The 24579-nt window shown below is 40.2% G+C and overlaps 2 protein-coding genes across 2 annotated transcripts; one reads left to right on the forward strand and one right to left on the reverse strand.

The window, feature by feature from the left end:
* Window positions 1-1248: 1248 nt before the first annotated feature.
* On the forward strand, window positions 1249-6378 carry LOC131959940 (uromodulin-like). Its single transcript, XM_059325156.1, has 10 exons — window positions 1249-1288; window positions 1438-1522; window positions 1627-1689; window positions 2793-2992; window positions 4016-4144; window positions 4603-4790; window positions 5209-5363; window positions 5467-5709; window positions 5801-5963; window positions 6277-6378. Exons 1-10 carry the CDS (start codon window positions 1249-1251, stop codon window positions 6376-6378), a joined length of 1368 nt encoding a protein of 455 aa, XP_059181139.1.
* Window positions 6379-20525: 14147 nt separating this feature from the next.
* On the reverse strand, window positions 20526-23023 carry nog2 (noggin 2). The gene has a single exon (XM_059324284.1). The coding sequence runs from the start codon at window positions 21899-21901 to the stop codon at window positions 21266-21268; it is 636 nt and encodes a 211-aa protein (XP_059180267.1). The 5' UTR covers window positions 21902-23023; the 3' UTR covers window positions 20526-21265.
* Window positions 23024-24579: the final 1556 nt, after the last annotated feature.

Raw genomic sequence — 24579 nt, forward strand, 5'->3', positions numbered from 1 at the left:
CACACATATGTGTATATATATATGTTTGTGTATATATATATATGTGTGTGTGTGTGTGTATGTGTGTGTATATATGTATATTCGGACAGGGACTCGATTAAAAAAATTAAGGCTTTGTAATTAATTAATCAAAATTAATCGCATTCTAATCGCATATAAATATTTGACCTGAGAACAGTGAGAAGTAATTTTTCTCAAAATGATTTTTAGTATACCATTGAAAAATTATTGAATACATAAGCTTAACCAACAAAAATATTGTTTATTTTTGTTCAAGTCCAACAGACCAGTGCAACTTTTGCCATTAAGTGTAGCAATAGCATATTTAGAAATATGGTACATTTCAGAAATTCAGGTAGCCTATAGGTAGGTAGACCTTCTGTAAACTATAATACTTTGGTTTTTGAAGTAAAACACAATCCACGCTAGCTACCACACTAGCCACTAGCTGCTATATGTTTTGCATTGAGGTGATACTTGAGGCTCGATGTGCTGCGGTGATATGCACATTTTTTTGTTGCATAGCAACACAACCATGCTCTTATCGACGCTTCCATCCGTTGGTTTTTTGTAACAAAATGTCCCATCATCCACGGGGCCAACCAAAGCGTCTCATCAGCTTCTTCCTTCATGTTCACTGTGGTTTGTTGTTTGAACTCATGAACGCTAGTTGGTGCTCCAGTATAATCGGTCCGCCTGAAACTCATCCAGTATATATATATATATATATATATATATATATATATATATATATATATATATATAATTTATTGTTTACGTAATAGATGCTCATGTTGGCAGCTTTCTTCAAAATGCCCATCCCTGCTGGGGGTTCCATATTCCATTTTTTAATTTAAAAGGAACATCTGACCCCTTACAGTGTCTTTTCATACCAACCAAAAGCTGAACAAAATATTTTTTAGGTGACCAAAATGTTCAATTACCACACTGTGAAAGACGAAAATACACAGTTCTTCTTGGTAGTGACCAGTCAATCACAAGGTAGCCACAACCGAAAGATTGAAATTTGTCATTTTTTTTCAAAATGCCATAATTTAAAAAAATGAGCATCATGCTGCATTGAAGACTTGAAACTAGACTGCGCCTTGACTGAGCCAGTGTTTCCCTCATTTATCTGCTGTGATGTAGGTTGAAGACCAACTTCCAGAAATGCTCAATACTGCTAAGACAGTTAACAATGTGATGCTCTCCAAGGATGCTTCTGGAATTACTGCCAAGATATCCAACATGGAAATCTTTTTTGATGGCTTCAACGCACTTGTGATAGGTACAAAAAACCTAATTCTATCTAGACAAATTATTCAATATATACTGTATCCTACTATTTGCCTTTTTAAAGTTGATGTAAGAATGACAGCTGTGTATTAAGTTCAAAGTTCGATCATGTAATTGTAATTGTCTCCTGACATTAACCAGGACATTCTAACGATGAGGAGGGTTTGTGTGCAAAGAAAGCCCTCACCTTGCTGACAGCAAAGTCCTCTAACTACAGTGCCGCTAGGTAACATACGACTTGGTCTTGACACAATACACTGACTGATATTACCTGCTAACTAGCTGGTTAGATTTTAAATTCATTGGGCTATGCTATTTTTCATCCCTTAGCTGTGACGATCCAGGAAACAGCCTATACGACCCTAAAATCGACTGCAATAACCAGGCTCCACGGTAAGAAGTGACTCATCTAAACAAACACCCAACTCTCCTTTCATCCTTAACCCCTTTGTCCCAAAAGACTCTATTAAATATGATGGGAAAGTATAAGGATTTGTTTTTGAAAAGTAAGGGGAAAAAAACTTAGAAAAAAAAAACAAAACAGCAATTTTCTTATCGTACATTATTTAGTTTTCAAGCAAATAGGGCGCCACAGGATTGAGTTCTTAAACCCGGAAGTAAGTTAGCATGTTAGCACCCTGGGGTGCCAATGGGTTTGTGGTTAAATGCCTGAAATAAGTTCTGTGGTTAACAGAAGCTGAAGAGATGTTAGCGTTTTGTTGCACAACATAAAATATGTTAGTAAATACCCCCACTTGTGAATTTTGGAGTTTTTATATGTCCTTAAAAAGGCAATTGCTAACAAGTCGCTAAATGACTACAGTGGTTGTACACTACGTTGTGTTTTTCAGTGTTCTTGCAAACTTTTGTAGAATGTAAATTATGTTAAAAAAACAATTTTTTGGCCTACGGTTTTGCTAACTTGTCAAACGGTTGGTTAGCTTGTCGGAGACCAGGTGAAGCTAACGGTAGTGATGTTCAAAGCAGGCGACTGTGGAGTAGTTCTCTATAGCATAACATTAACTTTTTACCTTTGTCCGCTTTATTTACGCTTCAAATATCATTAAAGTGGTGTTCATTTGTGACGATTATCCTGCTAAATAAAGCGCGTAAGCATCAGAAACGTGTGTTTGCCACAAAGATTATTTTCTGCCATGATCCAAAATCCAATTGGCAAATTCTCAATAGACCCCATGGCAAAGCAGACAAAAATATATAATTGTGTTTACTCTCAATGGAACTACTGTTTATTTTCTAGATTATAATAGAGTATAAAGCAGGAACAGCGTTCCCTTGTGCCCAAAGACTATAGTATGATAAGCAAAACTACATTTTTTATATACAAGGCTTACATTTTTCCGTTGTGGGCACATTCATCTTTCATACATTATATTGTGCAATGATACTGTTATCAAACAAGTGTTCGGATCAAACTTATACTGTTCAGATAACTTGTAATTTACTTGCATTTTCCCAACTCTGCATGGCTGGAACAGCTGTGATGTCCTGTTACAGTCGCCCTTTACTTCCTGTCATGCACACATTCGCCCGGAGCATTACGTATCCAGCTGCAATCGCACTATGTGCAGCTATCCAGCGGTGGATGAGGTCAACTGCCAGTTCTTCAATGCTTATGCCAAGGCCTGCAGTATGATCCTAGCCAACACTCCAGGCTGGAAGTCAAACACCATGTGCTGTAAGATCCTCATTCAGTATCCCTTTTCTTATTGACAGAAACAGCGTAAGTTGGGGTTAAATACACTATGCACAACCTTCAGTCTTAATACTGGAGCTTAGTTCGATTATTTGTAGTTAAATGTACAGAATCATTTTGCTAAAAGTATATGATAGTGTGCAACATACATTTGGTGCATGTTTGTCTAGTTTCATTCCACTTGGTCATTTCAATAAGTTTGATTTTTAAAATTTAATAAGAGATTTATCTCATTCAGAGTTGTCGACGTGTGTGTGTGAAGAATAAGTGACTGGTTCGCACTTTAAATCCACTTGTGGCTTTACTGAACACCCGCAGCAAACACACAGAACATGAACGAAAACCTGGAGATCTAGAACACAACACCGGGTGGGAACACGCTGGTTGTCTGATAAGATTCATACAGAACACCAGAATGGGCTACAAGAGTACAATTTTCAATGATGGAGAAAAATAAATTCATACTACTAACTAAAATAAAAAAGCATTAATCATTACATACATAAACCAATATATATATATATATATATATATAAGTCACTTAAATCACATTTCTTCCCCATTCTGATGCTCCCTTTGAACTCCAGCAGGTTGTCTCCACGATAATGTAGATGCCATTCGGTTCAACTACAGTGTACTAAAATGAAATAGACTACAGTAATTCTTCAATACTTAAAGTAGAAATTGCAGTCCATACACTTCTTACGACGTTAAAATTATTAAAAGCCTACCAATATTTGCAAAAAGTGCACTTTGATTTATTCCTTCAGCATCAGTACATGTCCAATTTCAGTGGATTGTTATTAAATCCTACTTTTAACACACTTTCATATGGCATAAAGAAGTACATAAATAAATACTCAAGAATATGCAGCTAACTATCAAAAATGTTCCACTGGGCTATTTCCTGTCCAGTGAAGACTACATCACAAAATGTGTCTACATCAACAAACAAATTTAATGTACCTTTTCCTAAAATGTTTGTTCTTGTGTGTCTGTCTGTAGCTGGCGAGGCCTTCTGTCAGGACAAGTACTGCAGTGATCATGAGTTCTGCGGAGAAAAGAAGTTTGGTGGAACCCGCTGCTTCTGTCGGGCCATTTTTGCCTCCACCTACAAACCAACAAACACTTTCGGTACACTGGCGTGAAAAACGCATCCTGAAAGTTTGTAATGTTTCTTGGTTCAGATGTCCTTTAAATAAATTAATTATCAGGATTAATCCCTCACAGCTACTAAATATGTTTTTTATTTATTTTAAGATTTATTTGCCTGAGAATAGATGAGCAGAAAAACTCACAAAGCACCTGCTGACACATCTTAAAGATAGAAACTGATTTTAATTATGCAAACATTTGGCAAAGGCACAGCTGTTTTGGATTTTCGGGTTTGGTACTAAGCCTGCCACTTAATGTCACTTTATTCAGAAAACATATTTCTTTTCTCCCCTGGATTAGTGTTAAAAACTATATATCTCAGCCTCCATATTATCTTAGAATAAAACATTTGAAAGATTTGATTTGATAAAAGTGTGAAATAAATCTATATGAAAGTGATTGTATTTACTTACTTCTTTGTCCTGTTGGGTGTTCAGGTGAGCCGACAGTCTGCGAGGAGAACTCTGCCACTGTTTCGCTGGCTGAATGTTTGCTGGTGGACCATGGCACCAACTACTCCAAATTACACCTCAATGACCCGACATGCACTGGTGACTATGACGAGCAGAGCCACATGGTGTCTTTCAGCTTCAGCAGCAGCAACCTCTGTGGGACAGAGACTGTGGTGAGCGTTTCCAAACAATCACAAAAAATGGCGTTCTTGTTTTATCACTTCCCTAGAGACTCAGCAAAGAAAACACAAGGCTCAGCTAGGTTTGACATATATTGTTATTTTTAGTACTGATTAAGTTTCTAAAAAATGCCTTCTGATGAGTGACTATAGTGAGACCATTTCTGCTTCTCTGTGATTAATGCAGGAGGAGTGTGTGTACTGTAAAATAATCTTGTTTGGTGTAATACTGTGAGAACATTTTCCACTAGTTTTCTTTGTTTATGATATAAAGATAAGGACTCTAAACCCCAACAAGGGTTGTGAAAGTACTTTTTTGTATCTTTTACCCTGTCAGGATCCCAAATATGAAGATACATCATAAGGTTTTTTTCACCTGAAACAAAGTCTTCCTGTTCCTTTCACAATCTAGAAAAACAACAGCCAACTCATCTACAAGAACAGCATCATGACGAGGAACGCGTCTGCACACGAAGTCATCGTCCGCCACGACCAAATACAGCTTGACTTCTCCTGCTATTACGTACAACCAGAACGAAAGAGTGTGTCCTTCAAGATTAAAGACAGGTGTGATGAGGCTGGCTGACCTTCACCTGGTTATTAATGTGCAACCTGTTGTAGTTAAGACAGCTTAAGTATATATGTGTGTTTGTGTGTGTGTGCTCTCTAGCTCTGTGGTGGAGACGATCGTATCAGGAATTTGGAATTACACTCTGAATATGAGCGCCTACACAGACCCCCGCCTCATGGAACGAATCGGGCCAAACACCGAAATCCGCCTCAACCAAAAGGTCTGGGTGGAGCTGAAGACGATGGGGCTGGACGAGAACCTCCTCGACATAGTGACCGACTCTTGTTGGGCAACCAGCCAACCGTCACCTACTGGTCCACGATATGACATCATCAAAGATGGGTGAGAAAAAAAAACACTTTGCGAAATTGCTGTTGAAATCAACTGCTAATGTAAGTGATGTCATCATGTCTATTTTCCTGTTTTTGAGTAGATGCCCGAACGCTGCTGATGGGACGGTGTCGCTGCAGGGAAATGGAGTCGGCTTGTCCAACTCCTTCTCTTTCAACATGTTCGAATTCATTGGGGGAGGTAATGATATCTACCTGCACTGCCTTGTGGAACTGTGCGTCAAAAATGGCCCAGCCTGTGTTCCGGTAAGCAGTGGTGGAGGAAATGTTATAATACTACAGTACAAGTCATGCATTAGGGGTGGCTGGGAGAATCACTTTTTTCTTGTTGTTGATTTTTCAAATCTGTCTTTTTAAACCTAAATTGTTAAAATTCTAATTTAGTTTATGTGGAGGTGGAAGGAAGTTTTATTGACCTTTTATTGTTAACTGCACTAGAATCATGAGCATTGCTTTAAAAATTTCTATTCCATTACAGGAACATTTTATTTACCACTTCTTTAGGTAGTTAACATATGCTGGTAAAATAAAGGTACATATCAAATCATTTCTCTTGCAGACGTGCGGCGGGTCAAAGAGGCGTAGATCTGTCAGGTCTGCATCTGCAGATAGAAACCCAGCCCTCATCACTATGGCCTGGAATAATAACAGATTGCTGTGATGTGGTATGTATACATTTCATATTTTTATGATATGATATTTGAACCCACATCAGAGACAAAGTATAACTCATGACTAATCAAACTTTTATTGTTTTGTCCTCTCAGGTGATTCCTGATTTGGAGCCAGCTGAGATGATCTACATTATTTCTGCAGAATTCCTGGGGTGCTGATTCAATCCAATGATTAACAAATTATAATAATTATTATATTAATTAAAATTATTATAAATTATTATGAGATTTTGAAATCAAACATAATCATTAGTGAAATAATAGTGATATAATCAAATTGAAATGTCCAATGAATAATCAAAAATAAAAAAAAATCAAAGAAGGGTTTAGAGGGTTTGCTTTACTGTATACTAATATATACACAGTTTCTAATACTTAAATATACATGCTCGTAAATTCAGGGTATAGAATTTCAATTGTTTTGTAACATGCAATCAGAAGAAGTCTTGGGCTGAGAAGGCTTTGATATCCAGTCGGAGAAGAATACCGCTGTGAATGTAATTTTTAATTATTATTCATTGCAATTTTTAAAACTGTCAGTTAAACTTGTTGCTGTACTGATCTGATCTGTGCTGTTGTATTAAAAAAAAGGGATTGGGTGAAAGCAAATATGTCTTTAAGTTGTTTATCCATTCATTCGTCTTTTTCACCTTAACTTTTTGAGGACTCTGAAATGTCGTTAAAACATGATGTGACAAGGCTCCAAAAATATCAGATATGTTATCACTTATTATTTTCCTCACACTCTCACCCCATGTTTATAAAACTGCCAAATCTATTGGCAATAAATATCTGTACCTCTCCATCATATGTTACTTGTGCAAGGGTCGAAAGAGAAAAAAAAATTGTGGTTAAGTAAAAGTTTCTTTAAAGACACTTTCCTCAAGTAGAAGCAAATGTTGTTGTGTAAAAATGCGAGAGGAGCCCTTTGTTCAAACCAATAACAAAATCCATTGTATATTCGGCTGATTGTCAATTATACAAATATTACCACTGTCCTAATTGTAGAATTACCTAGAATTACCCAGATCAGACAGCAAATTCAGACAATTAAACAAAAATGAGGACAATATATAAAAAAGAGCTGTGGATACAGCAGAGGGTGTAACAAACATTAAGCCACACAACTGAAATAGCCTGATACATAGAAGGGGTATCACAATGAATTCAAAACAAATAATAAATAATAAAACTGTATTATAATGATGCTCACAAGTCCCAAGTGCAGCTCGGTCAGGTATCAATCATATCTGTGGAAACATTGGTATGGGTGCCTTTTAAAACTCTCATGAATAAGAGTATGTTTGAATGTGTTTATGTATCTGTTGTTTTCTGTATGTTGTATGTCTTGCTATTGGGTCTAGAGCAGGGGTGTCAAACTCAAATACACAGGGGGGCCAAAATTTAAAACTTGAATAAAATCGCGGGCCAACATTGATCAAATAAACCTTTTACCGGTGGGTCAGCTTTTGAAGTACAATAATAATATAATAATTTGGTATTGCCTCGCGGGCCAAATAAAATTACACTGTGGGCCAAATTTGGCCCGCGGGCCAGAGTTTGACACCCCTGGTCTAGAGCCTGTAATAAAGTTTATATAAATAAGCCAACAAAATGTGCTTTAAATTTCATTTATCGAAATCAAAAGCAGCATAAGACCTTGGTGTGGTACATTCAAGAAAAAAATGGCAGTCAAATCATTCTTGATAGCCTACATGTAGCCTTTTTTTTTTATTTAAGGAGAATTTTAAAATGAAAAATGTCAGGGCATATAACCAATGATCTGTTGATTTTTACAATTCAATACTCAATAGTCTCGGTAGGCATAGCCTTCAGTGTTTTCCCATATCAATAATCAAATCACGGATTTGGAGAACCGTGACAGCCTTGGGTTTTTGTCTTCTTTCGGGATCTTTAGGAAATCTGATAAAATGCTTTCCATTTCACTTGTCCCTTTTTGTTCTGGCATCCCCGGGGCACAACTGCTATCTATCATGCTCACTCTGTACTGTATAAATACAGCTGGCGAAGAAACGAGCAACTCCCAGAGCTCTTGATACAGATATGCAGACTTTGGTGATCCTTGGTGATTTGCAGTTTTCAGTGAAATGTCTTAGCAACTAATACATTGCTATGAGATCTGGTACAAACAAATGGAATGTAATCACTTTAGTGATTGCTTAACTCTTTGTCCGAGGCCACCATTATGTGAAAACTTCCATTTGCCTAATACTTTAATTTATCCGTGTTTTAACAAGCGAAATATCTATCTTACAATCTGACACAAAAATTTGGCAACATAGCTAGTGTTAGCAGTTAGCGTAGTGCACCCGTATTGTGATATTTATGGTAACTATATAATGTAGATATTCACAGAACTGTTCACTGTGGATTTTTTTTTAAATAGCGCCTTTGGATATAGACTGTACAGTAAAATATTACATTATATTATGTTCATAAATTATTTATATATTATTATAAATGTCTGTTTCCAGTCACTAATTCAACTTCAGGTACATTCTAGAGGACCTCAAGTATCTTCTCACAAAGTTACACGTTTCACTGTGGAATATCAGTTTAAAATGCACTTTAATATTTACTGTACAGTAAATATTAAATTATTATTAAATTATTATTATTGTTATTTTTGATGTTCATAATACTTCAAATAAGTGGCGGGAAAGGCGAGAGACAGGAAGCATTGGGGAAGCTTGTAATGGGCTATTTTCCTTTTATCCAGTATCTTTGGCTGTACGTTGTCTTTCGTTGTAGTTAGCAAATGTTAGCATGCTGTGACATGCTAAACTAAGAGACTGATGGTAAGCTAGCTATCATGCTAACATGTTAGCATACTAATCACTTTGGTGAACTTTCCAATTGGTGACACCATTATGGGAGAATTTAAATTTCAGCAATACTTTGGTTCATCATAAAATACCTGTAAAACCAATGACTTAAACACCAGCCTCAACTGCAGTTTATCTTTAGTGGTAGTTAGCAAATGTTAGCATTCATTAGCATAACATGCTAATATAAGATAGTGACCAAGATAAACATCCACTTAACATCCGTGTGTATAAACAAAAACAATAATTTTGAGAATGTTAGCATTTAGCTAAAATCATGGCAAGAACAGCCCCATTACAATTATGATTATGTATGTAATTCCAGATTGGATTAATAACAGTCATTTGAATTCAAAATGCAATAAAGAGTGTTTGACCCTATACAACTTGAACAACACATTGCTACAAAGTGCAAAGAGTTGGTTAATGAGCATGAAAGCATTGAAATATGAGATATGAGAATGAGATAACAGTCAGTTTATCTGACTTAAAAGCACCATGTCATCCCTGCCAAACCAAGTATACAAGTTGACAAACTGGTTCAAAAAGTAATGAAAAGGTTTGCTTCCTCCTGCTTATCTGAGATTAGTCATGACTACAGTGGAGCCACACATCTGTGCAAGCATACCCTCATCTACAGTAAGAAACAATAGCACAATATTGTACCACTAGATGGCAGTATTGGTTTAGTTTGGCCAGGTCTTACACCTGCTCCAAAGTTGCAAAGCAGGTCAAGGTATAAGACCATGACCAAGAAGATAAAAATGGTCAGCATCAGGGTAGTACAGTAAAACTTGCAGACTTAGCCCAGGTAGTTTCTGTAGCTGCTGGGATTTAAAGCTTCTACTCTGTGTTTCCCTGTCATCAATAAATCACTCTGCATGCGTGAATCCTTCAGGATAGATTGATGTTTATTGGATTTACCAAGAATAACTGTATTTTGTACATGTATTTGTGTTAAGAAACCAAAAGTCCTGGGCAGATTCCCCAAAGTTTTTTAAATCAGCTTTAGCAGGTATATTGGTATTTTCTAAATAAATGACCTTACATATAGGCTAGTCTTCAGCCAATGTGGTGTTGATGTTTTCTGTAGGGTTTGAGTTTCAAGTGTCAATGGAGAAAAGGTATTCTTTGTCGGGCTCAGTGGTCAGCTTTCCGTAGTCATTTCCGTTCACAAAAGGGGTATTTACCTTCAATATGGTTTGCATAAGCTGTAAGTAGGCTTGGGGTGGGTCAGTAATTACAATGCAATTCAAAACCAGCCCTCCCATTACTAAAAGGATGTTTCTTCTCACCAGTTGAATAATATTAAATAGGCATAATGTGTGGTATGACCCTTTTCTAGGAACATTTGAAAAGCTCTATTTTGAGATAAAATGTAAATGTTTAGATAATTATTTTACCCTTGGATTAAAGCAGTATAATGAATTAATTTCATTCCATTTCACTCTACAACAAAGTATGACCCATGTCTTAAGTGACACATACAAAGTTTTGGGTAACACTATGGAAAATTCACTTGCCAATTGTCCAGCTTTACTTGAGTATTACATTGTCTTGGTCATTGTGGTCTCTTTCAGTGTAACGTGAACCTTTCCTAAATGAGACTAAATGCCCTCTGATTCAAACAAGTTCATAGCAGTGTTCCCATGGGTTCAACCCGTGTGCAATCTGAGCTGAAAAGCATCCCATTTGGCTCTCCCTTTACATCCAGATCCTATTGACAAGTGCATGCAGGCAGGCATGCAACAACACACACACACACACACACACACACACACACACACACACACACACACACACACACACACACACACACACACACACACACACACACACACACACACACACACACACACACACACACACACACACACACACACACACACACACACACACACACACAAACCTGCCCCCTTTGAGCCTAAACCTCTATAGCCGTATATGTCCATTCCCTAATTGGTGGTTCTTCTTTCAAAGGAGTGATTATGTGTGTATGTGTTTAGAGGCGTCCTCTCTGTGCAAGGCGTCTCGATTCAGTCCATCTCCAACGCCAGAGGGGACAAAAGAGGCACCCGTTTCTCCTCTTGGGGCGAGGGGCCGTTTACACCAATAAATCCCCCCTTCCACTTCCTCCCCGGTGTGTTGGGGTTATGTCAGGAATGTCCTGGGCCCTATTGTCCCCTGGTGCTCTGTTTTTGGTAACCCATCACCAAGCATTCTCTGTTGCTCACAGCGCCTCCTCCCTCCCCCTTACACACCAACACACACACACACACACACACACACACACACACATACACACACAGACGTCCACACCCCCTGGGCTGTGTGTCCCCTGGTCCCTCACTCTGAATAGACCACCTCGGCTGAATACGACAGACAGGCAGGCGTCAGGACATCAGGTTCAGCAGCCCAAGTCGTGCATGGCAGCTCAGTGGGGAAAATACAGCCAGTTATTTTCACCTGTTTGGTTCCCTTGCACTCTTTGTCTTCTCAGAGAAAGAAAATAAAACAATGGCCTGAGTGTTTTAGACTCCACTCTTAATGCCTGTGCTGTCCTTTCAGTGGGATCAAGTACGCTGCCCTCTTCACCCCTCTTATAGCGAGCAGTGTTAAAGGACACATTTATTTGTATCGCAGTCTTGGGTTGGGCCCAAACGCAGAAAAACTGATGAGGAGGCAGTAGGTAAAGAGTCCAAGAGCAAGCAGGTATTAGATTAGTCTGCGAGGCTGGCAACAGGAACTAAACTAGGAAAAAAAACCCCACCAGAAATAATGCACACGAGGGAAAAGGCTAAATGCTACATGCAGAAGCGAAGCAAAAGCATGCTTTCATTATATGAATTTATGCATCTTTGCATCCTCTCCCTGTAAAATGGAAATAGTTAACAATACGCCATCATTGAGGATCTTTCTTATAATGCATCTATAATGGATCATCCCAAAATCCTTATAATGCAACTCAAGGAGACGAGGAGGTTCTGTAGGAGCTACGAGCGAGGAAACACAGGTGTATCCTTAATGTATTCTACACAGAAGTCTTTTACCAAGTGGTGTAATTCATTGATGCCGCACCTCCACACACATGTGGCACACAGTTTATTCTCACAGCGATTATTTTGTAGAGAAGCAATATAATGCTTTGTTGCAGAGTGTTGGCATCACACAAAGCAGCAGTTCATTTACAATGCATTTAACATGCACACATTCTTACGCAGCTGTGTGGCTTGTTTTTGTGCAAATAATATTGCAAATAAATAATCAGCTGAAGTAATCATCACTACTACACGGAACAATCTTCTCCTAATGGAGTAGTTTTGTTGCCCAAACCTTACCGAACCGCGACTGTTTGACTACATTACCACATGTTAAAAAATGAGACCGTGATGATGCAAAGATACTAGATAGAAGATTGCAGAAGGTTGTTGCTCAGATAGAGACATGTCCATACTTCTATATTGGGTTTCTCGTAGAAAATGTTTAAAAAAAAGTTTTCTCTCACTCAGTCCAAGGCTGTACCTCTATTCACCCTCTGCCTAAGATGCTCTGCTGTAGCACCTGCCCCTTTAAGTCAGCCCTCCTGGCAGAGTCTATGGCTGGAACAGCCATCGCTATCAGAGTATAGTGGCACTTCTGACCCTAAGAAAATCACCAAAAAAAGCCTCTAAATCACCAACTACCCAATCAAACATGCTACAGAAGGAATGTGATCCAAAACTGATTCTAGCATGTAGCAATGCATGTTAACGCTGCAGTAATGTGCCTGTAGCAGTTACAGTGTATATAAATCAGGCATAAATCGGCATCAGTTCAAGCGTGGAAGGACTGCTGTAATAAGAATAACCAATAATAGCTTCTACACTAAAAATCGACTCATTCAAAATATATTTCAGAAGAAATGTGAACCGAAAAATCGGCATCCAGGTTTCCCAGACATTAGCGTAAACAAACCTGTAACAGATGACTGTATATATAAATCTGGCATGAAGTCAGTTCAAGCCGAGAGTAGGAAAAAAAGGGTTGAAAATGAAGTGTTTAGAACTGGCGGAAACCTTAAATTATTGTTGATCAGATATAGTTACTATATACATGAAAGAAAACAAGGGAAAGCATAATCAAAAGTCAATTGCATTTAGAACTAGAGATGTAATGGTACAGATATATCAGACAAAAAAACGTCCTAATACAAAATGGCAACTGAAATGATATTTTATGTTAAATAACAACAACAAAAAGATTTTTAAAACAAATCCCACAAACAAATAACCCAATAAATAATACAATAAATAAATCTCTGTGTATAAACAAACTAAGGCTTGCATGTGTTCCTAGTTTGGAATTTACTTTTCCCCCCAGGAAGATCAGCATATCATCATTTTCAGGCAGAAGCTGAGAGCTCTCATTCACAATGTCACCTGTTGGCTGATAGCAAGCTAATGTAGCCATATGCTAGCAAGCTAACATTAGCAAATATCCACTTTTGTCTTCTTCTTCGGCAGCAGCTTTTAGACACTTCTGTTATTTGCTGACAGACAGAATTGTCAAGGAGACTCCTTCTTTTAATACAAAGTCTGTGGACAGCCATTGTTTTCCCTCCGGTGGGCATGGGGCTGAAATGCGCTCTGTCTCTATAACACACAGTGATGTATGCCGTCGAACAAGTGAAATTCAAGGTAGGTTAGGCCCTCCGCTGTTGAAAAAGGGTACCACGGTTCATTTTTCATCTCAACCAATCGCCACACCTTGTATCAATTTTTAACTCCCTCGCGATGCATCGTTACATCTCTATTTAGTACCCATTAAAGCTTTGGCCATGTAATATGCTCCCCATCTATTTAGCCATTGGGGCCAGGAAGTTATCTGCCATCAGAAATCCAACTTATAATATCAGCATATTGAATTCAAGTAAACTCCATCACCCCCCTCACTCTCTTTCTCTCTCACAAACCTGCTCACACATAGTGTACACACATTCCCAAATCTCGTTGGTTGCCACATGTCACGCATAACCATTCAAGACATCATGTGTCCATTCATTGCATGCCCTTCGTGCATTCATACAACCTCTTGTACCACACATACTCTCTTCTCTGGCCTTATATTGGCTTCATCTGATCTGAACAGTAACATCACATTCTGCTGGTGCTGCTTTCTCGTGTCACCTGGCTGCATTGGAGCTTGTGCCATTGCCAAACCCCAAATACCAGAGGTTTGATTTGTTGTTTGGTGGGGGTAATGTATGTTTTGTGTGTGTGTGTGTGTGTGTGTGAGGGAGTATGAGGGAGTAGGTGGGTTGTACACATGTTACGAAGCAAGGCGCCATTGCGGCCTAAAAAACTATTAGGCTCTGTAAATACACACTGTGGCGAAAGTAAACATTCTCAGCATGCCATCTAGGCGCACAGAGGGGTACTGGGAGACAGCCGCCGGACAGGCTGCGAGGGGGAGGTGTATATGTGTGTGTGTTTGACTGTATGTGTATGTGTGTGTGTGTGTGTGTGTGTGAGTGTGAGTGTGTAGGTAGTACACCAGCAATCAGTGAGCTTAGAGGAGATGTATATGGAAAATATTGATTTTAATTGGGGGAAAACTCATGAGTGTATATATAATCGGGACATCACAATCATGATCAAGTTGAGTATTCAAGTAAACAACTTAAAGATAGTTTACCTGTGTGTGTCGATGACCAGGGACCAATTAGGTATCAGGAGTACTCTGGGAACACCTACTGTTTGTGTGGGCTGGTGATGAATGCTGTCCAAGTCTAATGTCTATCCTGAGATAGTGTGTGTGTGTGTGTGTGTGTGTGTTTGTTTCCTGTACTCATTTTGCAGAGGCCGGGAGGGAGGGGCTTCAACGTGCTTAAAACAGCACCAATTTTGTGTCCCATTTGACAGACAAGCCAGGTTTCTCATTTTATTTTGATGAGGTAAAGATGGCAAAGTCAGTAGTGGTTAATGGCGTATTTGTGTCCATACATTTTTAGCCCCGGAGCATAACACTTTCACAATTCACAGTCTGTGACACCGGCATGTACCAAACACGCTCCACAAACTTTAACGCACGTTTCCTGATTGGTGAGGGAAAAAACACGATAAAAAGTAAAATTAGGCTGTTCTTAAACGGCTAAAAACATGGCCATTGATGCAAAGCGACTATTTTCTGAATTTGAGACCCATGCTGGCAATGGGAGAATGCACAAGTAACCATGGAAACAGTGCTCAGAATATGCACTATTCCCAGCCCTGCGAGTGCCACGCCACCCACAGCTCTATTTTTAGGCCTTACTTTGGGCTTACAATATCTGTTACATCTAACAAGAGTTAAACTGAGTAATCAGCAAGCATGACTACAGAAATGTGACTCTGACACTATGTATCTGATTAAAAGGGGTTGCAGCAGAGGAGCATATAGGACAGCCAGGCTCTTACTGCAGGCTTTTGACTGCTGTGTGTTTAATGGGAGCTCCAAGGACACAAATTGTGTAAAATAGACCTAATTTATAATCACTGGTATTAAGACATTAAAGGGACAGAAGGAGATGGCACTTGGCCACCCATGAATAGAGGTGGGGGAAAAAATCGATACAGCATAGTATCGTGATATTTTGCATGGCAATATTATATCGATTCATGGCCGCCAAGTATTGATATTTAGCGTTTTGGCAGCCTGTCAGTATTCTGTCGTTTTTTTCTTCTGGAGGCCGTTTTAGGAATATACTAGAGATAGTGGTATCATATGAAACTAGAAGATCTAAGGAACATATAGGCAATCTAAATATTATCTATATGCGTCAGGATTTTGTGTCGGGAAGTTGAGAAAACGCTGCAATTCTTGTCGTCCATACATGTTTGATATCATTTCAGTTCAGTTTGACTGAATACTTTGTTGTCAGTCTGTGGGTTTGACTCTCATTGTGGAGAAATAAAAAGACTGAAGTGAGATGAATAGACAAAATAAATGTTCTTCTTGTTTTGACAAAACAATGCTTGATTGAATTTAATTTTGTTGACACGAAATGCAGTTAAACAGTTAAATCGCAATATATTGTATCGCAATACTCACCATATGGCAAAATGCTTAAAATCAAAATAATATGGTATTGTGACTCAAGTATCGGGAAAAAATCGTATTGTGGGGCCTCTTTTGATTCTCACCTCTTGAACATATGAACTGAAAATTGCACTACAGGTGAAAGGGAAAAATTAGGAGGAAAGATTAATGAATAAATTTGACTCAAGAGGGTGACAACTTGCAGACATAACATATAAAAACACACCGTGTGTATGGAGAAATGTTTTAAGAGATGATTTCAAAGAGGAAGCAAGGAGCATGGATATTGAAGGCTGGGTAAACTTTTGTCTGTGCTTTCACGAGGACAGTTGCAGAGTTGAGAATATACGTTTTAACTAATACAGTCCTGTGATTGATAAATCGTAGCGGCATTGCATGCTTTACCAGCCTGCATAATTGTCAGAAGCGCCACTTGTTGGCAATGACTGGAGTTTGATTACAATCACCTGTTATTTGACTACAGTCACCAGTTGTTTGCCGGCAAAGATGGCCGCCGGTGTTGATGAAATGGCATGTTATGAATTCTGCGCCTGCTGCTGCCAACTCCAGGTCGGGTTTGTGAACCCTCGCATTGATGGATGGTTGACATCAGCATGTAGCTGCTGATCTCGGATCAGTCTCGAAGCACAAGAGAAGTTCCCATCTTAAACACTCATGCGGTTAATACACACACATGCATTTCAGGCATAACCTTGGTGAGAGAAGAGTGTAATTAACCAATCAGGGCCTTGTGGTGGTTTAGAGAGTGACCAATCAACTGAAGACCACCAAGAAGACTGTAATGGATCTGTGGAAACACACATCCATGCACCATCAATGCACACACACACACACACACACACCTCCAGACACCACAAGGCGGGGTTGGTGGTCTAACAGAATGCCGGGTATCATCTGTGGTGACTCTATTCATGTGTGTGTGTGTGTGTGTGTGTGTGTGCCCTCCCTCCCCTCAGTGCTTCATCTAATACCCTGTCATCATCAATAACCTCAGCAGTGCTGACTCACTGGCTTTTACATCCATGGGGTTTGGGCCTTACTTACAGCCACAGACCCTTGTCTCCGTCTCTGTCTGTGTGTGTCAGCCCACTGCACACACACAGACACACACACACGCCAGAGATGTGTGTGTGCACGCATGCATGTGGCTGATTGTGTGCAAGCATGCAATCAGCATACAAGTGTGGATTTGCACAGGTATGAATGTGTCTTTCGCATGTTTCCTCCAACGAAAGTCCCTGCAGACCCTGTATACCACCCACCTACGGACGCACCCTCAATCATTTACAATCGGACCACAATCCATCATATCAACATGAGTGTCATCAGAAGACATAGCCTCATCATCTTCACCACAAAACTTGCCACCCTCCCCCTTCCCCCATCATCCCAATCCTAATTGTCTGCAGGCCTTTATTTAATTTTCCATAAAAGGTTGAAAATCTTTTATTCACATGAGGATTTAAATATACGTGAAGCTTCCATATAAACTGTATTTAATACTGTGGGGCCATTTTGTCAGAGGTCTATATACTGATGAATGTGGAGACTGTGTCAGATTATAATGATGCTGAGCGTCTGACAGGGTAAAGGCCACCACTGTCTTGACATTTTTATGTGAATGCAAGCCACTCTGATGTGTCAGCGCCTCACACGCTGCGCTCTGATGGTGTCGACCGGGAGACGTTTTGTCAATTTTTTTCTCAGCGGAACATGTCAATCAAAGGTCTGTCTGCAGCCATATGGATTGTAAAGTCAATTTTATTATGACATTTTCGTGATTTGTTGATGAATGAAAGTGTGGATTTTATGATTGGTGTGAAGTTGTGACACAGTCAACATAGCCGTTTTGCATGAAGTGAAGACAGGAGTCTCTGACGGTTGCTCATTTGAGGATTGGCATTTTTCCCCGAGCGCAAGAAGAAAAAACAAACACATGGTCCGTATTTAATCTGTGTTAGATGCTTCTGTATTAACTCTGTTATTTCTATTTCTAGGATGGGACTTAGTTGGTGCACAGAGAAGTTGAAGCTGGGGCTGCATTTTGAGCGGGTAGTCAGGGTTATAAGACATATGGACGTATCTAATCACACAACTCATTTAGGGTGGTGATCCCTGGTAGAAAAAAGTATTCAGATATTTTACTTGAGGAAAGGTAGCAATACCACAGTATAAAAACACTCAAGTCCTCCATTAAAAATCCTGCTCAAGTAAAAATACAAAAGTATTAGCATCAAAACATGCTTAAAGTACCAAAACTATTTATATTATATTACTATATTATGCATTATTGTGTTAATCACTTTATGTTGCAGCTGGAAAAGGTGGAGCTCATGTTAATGACATTATATTCTGCTGGTAGGCTTAACCTATAAATTATGGGTTGACTTTTGTTTCAATAATCTAAATCTACAAAATAACTAAAGCTTTAAAATAGAATTTAGTGTTTGGTAAAAATAAAAAATAAATAGTATAAGTATAAAGTTGCATAAAATACTCAGGTGAAGTACAAATCCCTTAATTTTGTACTTAAGTAAATGTACATAGTTGCACTCCACCACTGACCAGTGACCAGTTTTTGTCATCTAACATATGTCTCATAATACAGATCTTGTTTTAATTTAACACCAAAGGACAACCATCAACTCTTACTGAGTATATTCTGATATCTGGAATATGATAAGGATTGATAATTAAAGTAATAACGACCAAAATAGGGTTATCTCTTCAGTGACTTAAGTACACTGCTGAAATGAAGGATTGATCATTTTGCTGTGGACCCCCTGGACTCTGCTCATGGATCACCTGGAGGTCCCCGGACCCCACTTTGAGAACCACTGATCTGACTGGCTGGCAGGGTCTGTTTCTAAAAGGTGCGCACCTAACTGGCTGGAGCCAGGGCGGCGTATTGCCTTTCACACGCTTCTAAAATACTCTCCGGGCAGAGCCTGAAAGGGTTACTGTTTCCCAAAGTGCCTCATTCTGCGCAGTCGAGAGGGGGCGGCTGAGTGGCGCCGTCGAGTCAGAGACGCAGTTTCTAAAAACCCCGAGACATCATCAAGAAAGAAGCTGACAGTAAGGAAAGCAGCCCCCCTCCTCCTCCTGCTCCTTCTCTTCCTCCTCCTCCGCTGGCATGCTGCCGTTCTTCTCCTCTGCCTACCAAATCTCCCTCAGTGGTTCTGTCACAATAACCGGGCGGCAAGTGTCAAATCCAACTCTGCCCGCAAAAATCACTTTAAGATGCGCTCAGTGGAAATACTACACACGCTTTCAGACATGTAGTCATAGCTCTGTTTAAGTCGTTGGTTGCATTTAAAGAATAATATAAACACTATAAAGACGGCTTGATTTCAGTTAATTTCCCTGCGCGTTTAATTGGCCATATCTCTTTAACTCGCAGACAGCAGGCTCTCCAATTAATAGTCTGCTAACGTCAAAAACAGTTGACCATTGTTTTATGGGCTTTGTGTTTTTTTTTTCTCTCCAGGGCGGTCAGACTTGAATAGGCGCCGGTCTGCTCCAGTCCACCTCTATACAAATACCTCAGTGGAACTTGTGTGGAGCTTCCAGAGTAAAAACGCACAGACCCCAGACGCCCCTGGCTCGCGCGTACACGCTCGCCATTTCATCATGTGACACTGTTTGAAATGTCTGAATCATATTTTACCCATTATGTTAACACCTCGGAGCCCCCTGAAACGAGCATGTGCGCAGACAGGGGGGAGATGAATGTGCGTGGCCTCTCTCTCTCTCTCTCTCTCTCCGGCTGAGACAAATGAATGCCAGTTCTGTGGAGGCGCTTGAGGTATGTGTTGCGCATTACGCAGCGTAGTAAATCAGCCCTTTCTAAAATCACTGTGACGGCGTGGAGCGTCAGGCAGTCCACACAGAGTCACTGAAGCCTGGACTTACTGTGCAGTTAGTAACTCCACTCCACTTCGGAGCCGTCTACACTCCAAAAAAAAACCCAGTCTGAAACAACATTTCTCATGAAACATGGCTCAATTTCACTTTTTTCCAAACCATAACATTTCTCTCTCTCAATTAAATGACATTCATTCATAGGAAACCCTTCGATTTAAACTCTGTTGCAAACAAGTGACATAATATCTGCAGAATTTATGATATAATGAGCGTTCAGATGATATTCTTTACAGTGTACACGCCCCCTGGATATAGACACTCGTAAGCAACATGGCTTGACACTAATACACGTTGAAAAGATAGACTTTATTGCTAGAACGTGTAAACATAACATGTACACTGATATGTCTTACTTTTGTTTATTTTATTGATTTTTATTTTATTTTTAGAAATATTCAAGTAGACATCTCCCATATTTTTTCTGGTATACTCTGCTATTCTCTTTCCTTATGCTCTATACTCACAATCGTTAAAATAATAAATAAAACGTACAGATTTGTTTATTTCTACAATACTATGTATTCCCAAAAAGCTGAGTTCACGCCTTTATATATATCTTTAACCTCAACTTTTTTTTTTTTTTTTTTTTTTTTTTTTTACAATTTAATTATTATTGATATTATTATTATACAAAAAACTCTAGGCAGCATTGCAGTGAAATAACAGTCAGCATCAATGTTCAGTTGGAGAAAAAAAGTTCACCTCTTGGAGAAGTGTAGCATATGCATTGCATCTTCAATGTCTCATAAAAAATATCGAGGAAAAAAAAACAAAAAAAGAAGCTCTTCCTTATGAAGTGCTCGTGTTCCCCCCAAAACACGTTTCAGGGTTGAGAATAAAATATGGTCCTGGTTCAATTAGAAAAAATAGCTGCATTTTTCTTAAATATGTACAATGTTGGTATTTCACTTAAAATGCTATATAAAAAAATAGATTTGCTATGGTGCCCACCTCTGTAGAGAGTTAACAGTGCAATAGAAACCGTATTTCCAGTCCACTCCCCCATCGACCACTTCCTTAGAGAAAATCAGCACGAACACTTGCACTCTGAGATGATTGGGTATTGCACCGGTATCCACGTACAGTATTTCTGTCTTAGAAAGCCTTGACAATACCACCGGAGGAAAATCTTGTTGATTGACTTGACGGGTTTGCAAGACATCCCCTCGGGGAAGGAGCACGAACGCTCAGAGAAACAGTTTCCCTCCTTGATGTAACGTGGCCAGAACCTCACGCCCAAATCCTTCCAGGTGTGCACCACTGGGCAGTGCGTATAGGTCCACAGCCACTGCAGAAATTTCCTACGGGCCTTTTTGCCCACTTTTACCCGCTTTCCATAGGGGGTCTCTGTGAGGTCCAGCTTTTTAATCTCGTTAGGCATGGGCCCCTGCAGCTTCACCTGGTTGTCTGGCGCGGAGAGGTTCACCGGCATGGGCGAGGTGATGGACATGAAGTTGGGGTCAAAGTTACTGCCGAGCTTTTTCCTCAGAGTCCTCTCGGCCAAGTCCTGCTCCCGGGGGTCGTACTCCGGGTCGGGGTCCTCCTTAAGGTCGGGCACGGGGAGATGTTCGCTGGGCGATGGACGGAGGCGAAGGTAATGCTGGGAAACTCCAAGGTGAACGCACACCAGCACGTACACGAGTAGCGTTTGCGAGAGGCCCATTATTCCTCTGGTTTTACGCACCGCTTCTTCTCCTGTAAATATGATTCAATTATTTTCCCGGTCACTGTGTTGTCTGCAGAGACTGGCCCGGGGCTTCATAAATAGTAGAAGTTCAGTCACCAGCAAGGCGATACTTTTAATAGACCACGTCGGGTTTGAATGACATGGAGCGGAGTGCTTTGCTTTTTAGGGCTCCTTCAACTTTGCAATTTGCCCGCTGATGCAACTGTGCAGCGCGCAGCGGAGCCCCTGCTCTGCAAAAAGTGTTTAGTCTAAACAAAAAAAACAAAAAAACAAAAAAATGGGGAAAACTCTATTCACGCTCTGTCCGGCCTCACCCCGCTCCCTTGGATTCACTTTGGGTTTTTTTCGGTTGTCATGGTTACCCCGGGGACTCGAAGCCACGACGAACTGTCTACGCTGGATGACAGCGGCCGAGGCGAGAGCTGCATGGAATGAAGTGTTTTCTAAAGAGACAGAATAGATCCGGAGAGTCCCGAGAGAGAAGGGGCGCACAAAGAGAGTACTTCACCAAGTTTTAAATGTCACGCGCCCGGCAAAGAGGGCTGCCTTGGCCAATGTTATTTTTACGCACGGCTTTTATAAACGTGGCTTCTCTTAACGTCGCCTGACGCTCTAAGGTTTGACAAGGTCCCAGGGCGCACAATCCATGGATTGTGGATATGCTCTGTGCAGCCAGTCCCCTTGTGGTATTCCAGCCGTCGATGTGTGCACCTCAATGAAAATGTCCAAAAACTTAAAGAGAAAAACGCGCCGCAGTGGGATGCAATCTTAGTCTTTCCAGAGGATGATCCAAATCACAGAGCAGTTCTTTACTGAAAAAGTCTCAGGCTGTAATATTCCCACAGAACTCTCGGCTGTGCATGCAATTAAAAAAAGCGGCGTTACAGCAAATTGCAGTTAGTGCATATCAAATGCAAAACTGCAGAAAGCCAGCAAACGTTGTTAGTTCAGAGTTCCCTTCACTGTGGCATTGCTGAATCCTTTCAGAAAAGCTCCAGATCCCACTGTCGCTGCATGACGAGACAGTCCATAATCTGGAGGCTTTTTTCTCTTTTCTTTTTTTTTGCCCGGTCGATGCAAGCGGTCAATTCCTGAGGGAGCGTCTCTACTCCTTTGATAACTGGTACAGAAGCTCCTACTGAGTCGCTCCTACTTCAGGAGTCTGAGAGACTTGGCGCTGGAGCGTTTCTTTGCTTAGGCACACTGTGTGTGAGTGTGTCTGTAGCGAGTGGTGCTCAGTCCCAAGTTAAATATCCCCCTCCGACGGTACAAAGTGTCAGAGGGGCCTGCCCACCCCGGCCACTTTCACTGTGATTGACAGCACCCCCCTCCCCTCCCCTCCTCCGGGCCACCCCCTCCACTCACAACGTGGAAAATATCAGCCACAATCACAAGGATCAACTGGGTCCTAAAGCACCAGTTTTACCCTGTATTATAGTGTTATACTGCATGACATGAACAGTGTTATTATATCACATACATTCTAACACATACTTCAACTGCTATAGCAAATGTTTTCTCCCGCTCTTTTAATCAGCAGAGCTTCTACATTGCACTAATGGGTTCAATATTCAGCTGAAGCCTTTAAAAGTTTCCTTGGCTTGAACTTTCCCATGAAATTGATGGGAAGCGTTTAGTAGCTTGTCTACGGAAAAGGGGCATCACATTCCACCTTTGTTCGTCAGCATTTGGGTCTACACAGGAATTGGCCCGTTGAACTCAGGGGTCACAAAATAGGCGCGTAATTAAGGGCTATAAATGGCCATGGATAACTAAGCGGTACCTTTCCCATGCTAAGCAGTCATTAGGGCATGGACTTACTTTTGCTTGAACTTTGCTGGTGCTCTTAATGCCACTTTAAAATGATTAAGACAAGTTTAATTTATAAGTCAATGCTTTTAAACCCATTATAAGATAAAATATAGCCATTATTATGCATATGGCACTGTTGACATCCAGTTTGAACAAACAAATAAATGTTCAACATGTATTTAATGTAATATGTCGATAAAATCAGTGATTTTAATACGTTTAGATGTGTTTCACATTCATTTGACCCTAGGTTGATGTATTTATCCTGCACAGTTTGGACAGGCTTACCAGGGTTATTAGATATTTCGACTTGTCATTGTGCTTGTCTTTTGTAGTGGTCACTAGAGGGCGTCGATCCAGCACGCTGTAGACCTGCAGCAAAGGGGCTCCCCAGACTCCCTCACTGTTTGACTACTCATGTTTGTGTGCATGGAGAAGGAATGTTGCGCTCATACATAGTTACAGTGCAGCTGAAGTGAAATTTCTCACCAGCTTTGTGATCAAAAGATCTAAAAGCCAATGTTGGAGCCACTGGACCAAAATGAAGCAATTAATCTGAATCATCCTCATTGAGTATGATATAAAAAGTCTTCTGGTTAACGATGGAGGAAGTTTTATCACAACAAGTGCTTTAATTTTAGCGTCTGGCAGGATTAAGAGACTTCATTAACCAATCTTAACCACATCAAAATAGCTGCCAGCAGTCTTTTGCATCCTGTCAGTAAATTCCCACTGACCCCACCACATGCATGCAGACACACAAAGTCATAATCTGGTTAATGATTAGGGTGCCAGTGTAGACAGAGCTCAGTGGGCAGCGGGGACAGTTAGGCTGAGCTGGC

The sequence above is a fragment of the Centropristis striata genome, chromosome 21, assembly GCF_030273125.1.
Source record: "Centropristis striata isolate RG_2023a ecotype Rhode Island chromosome 21, C.striata_1.0, whole genome shotgun sequence".
Taxonomy (NCBI): Eukaryota; Metazoa; Chordata; class Actinopteri; order Perciformes; family Serranidae; genus Centropristis; species Centropristis striata.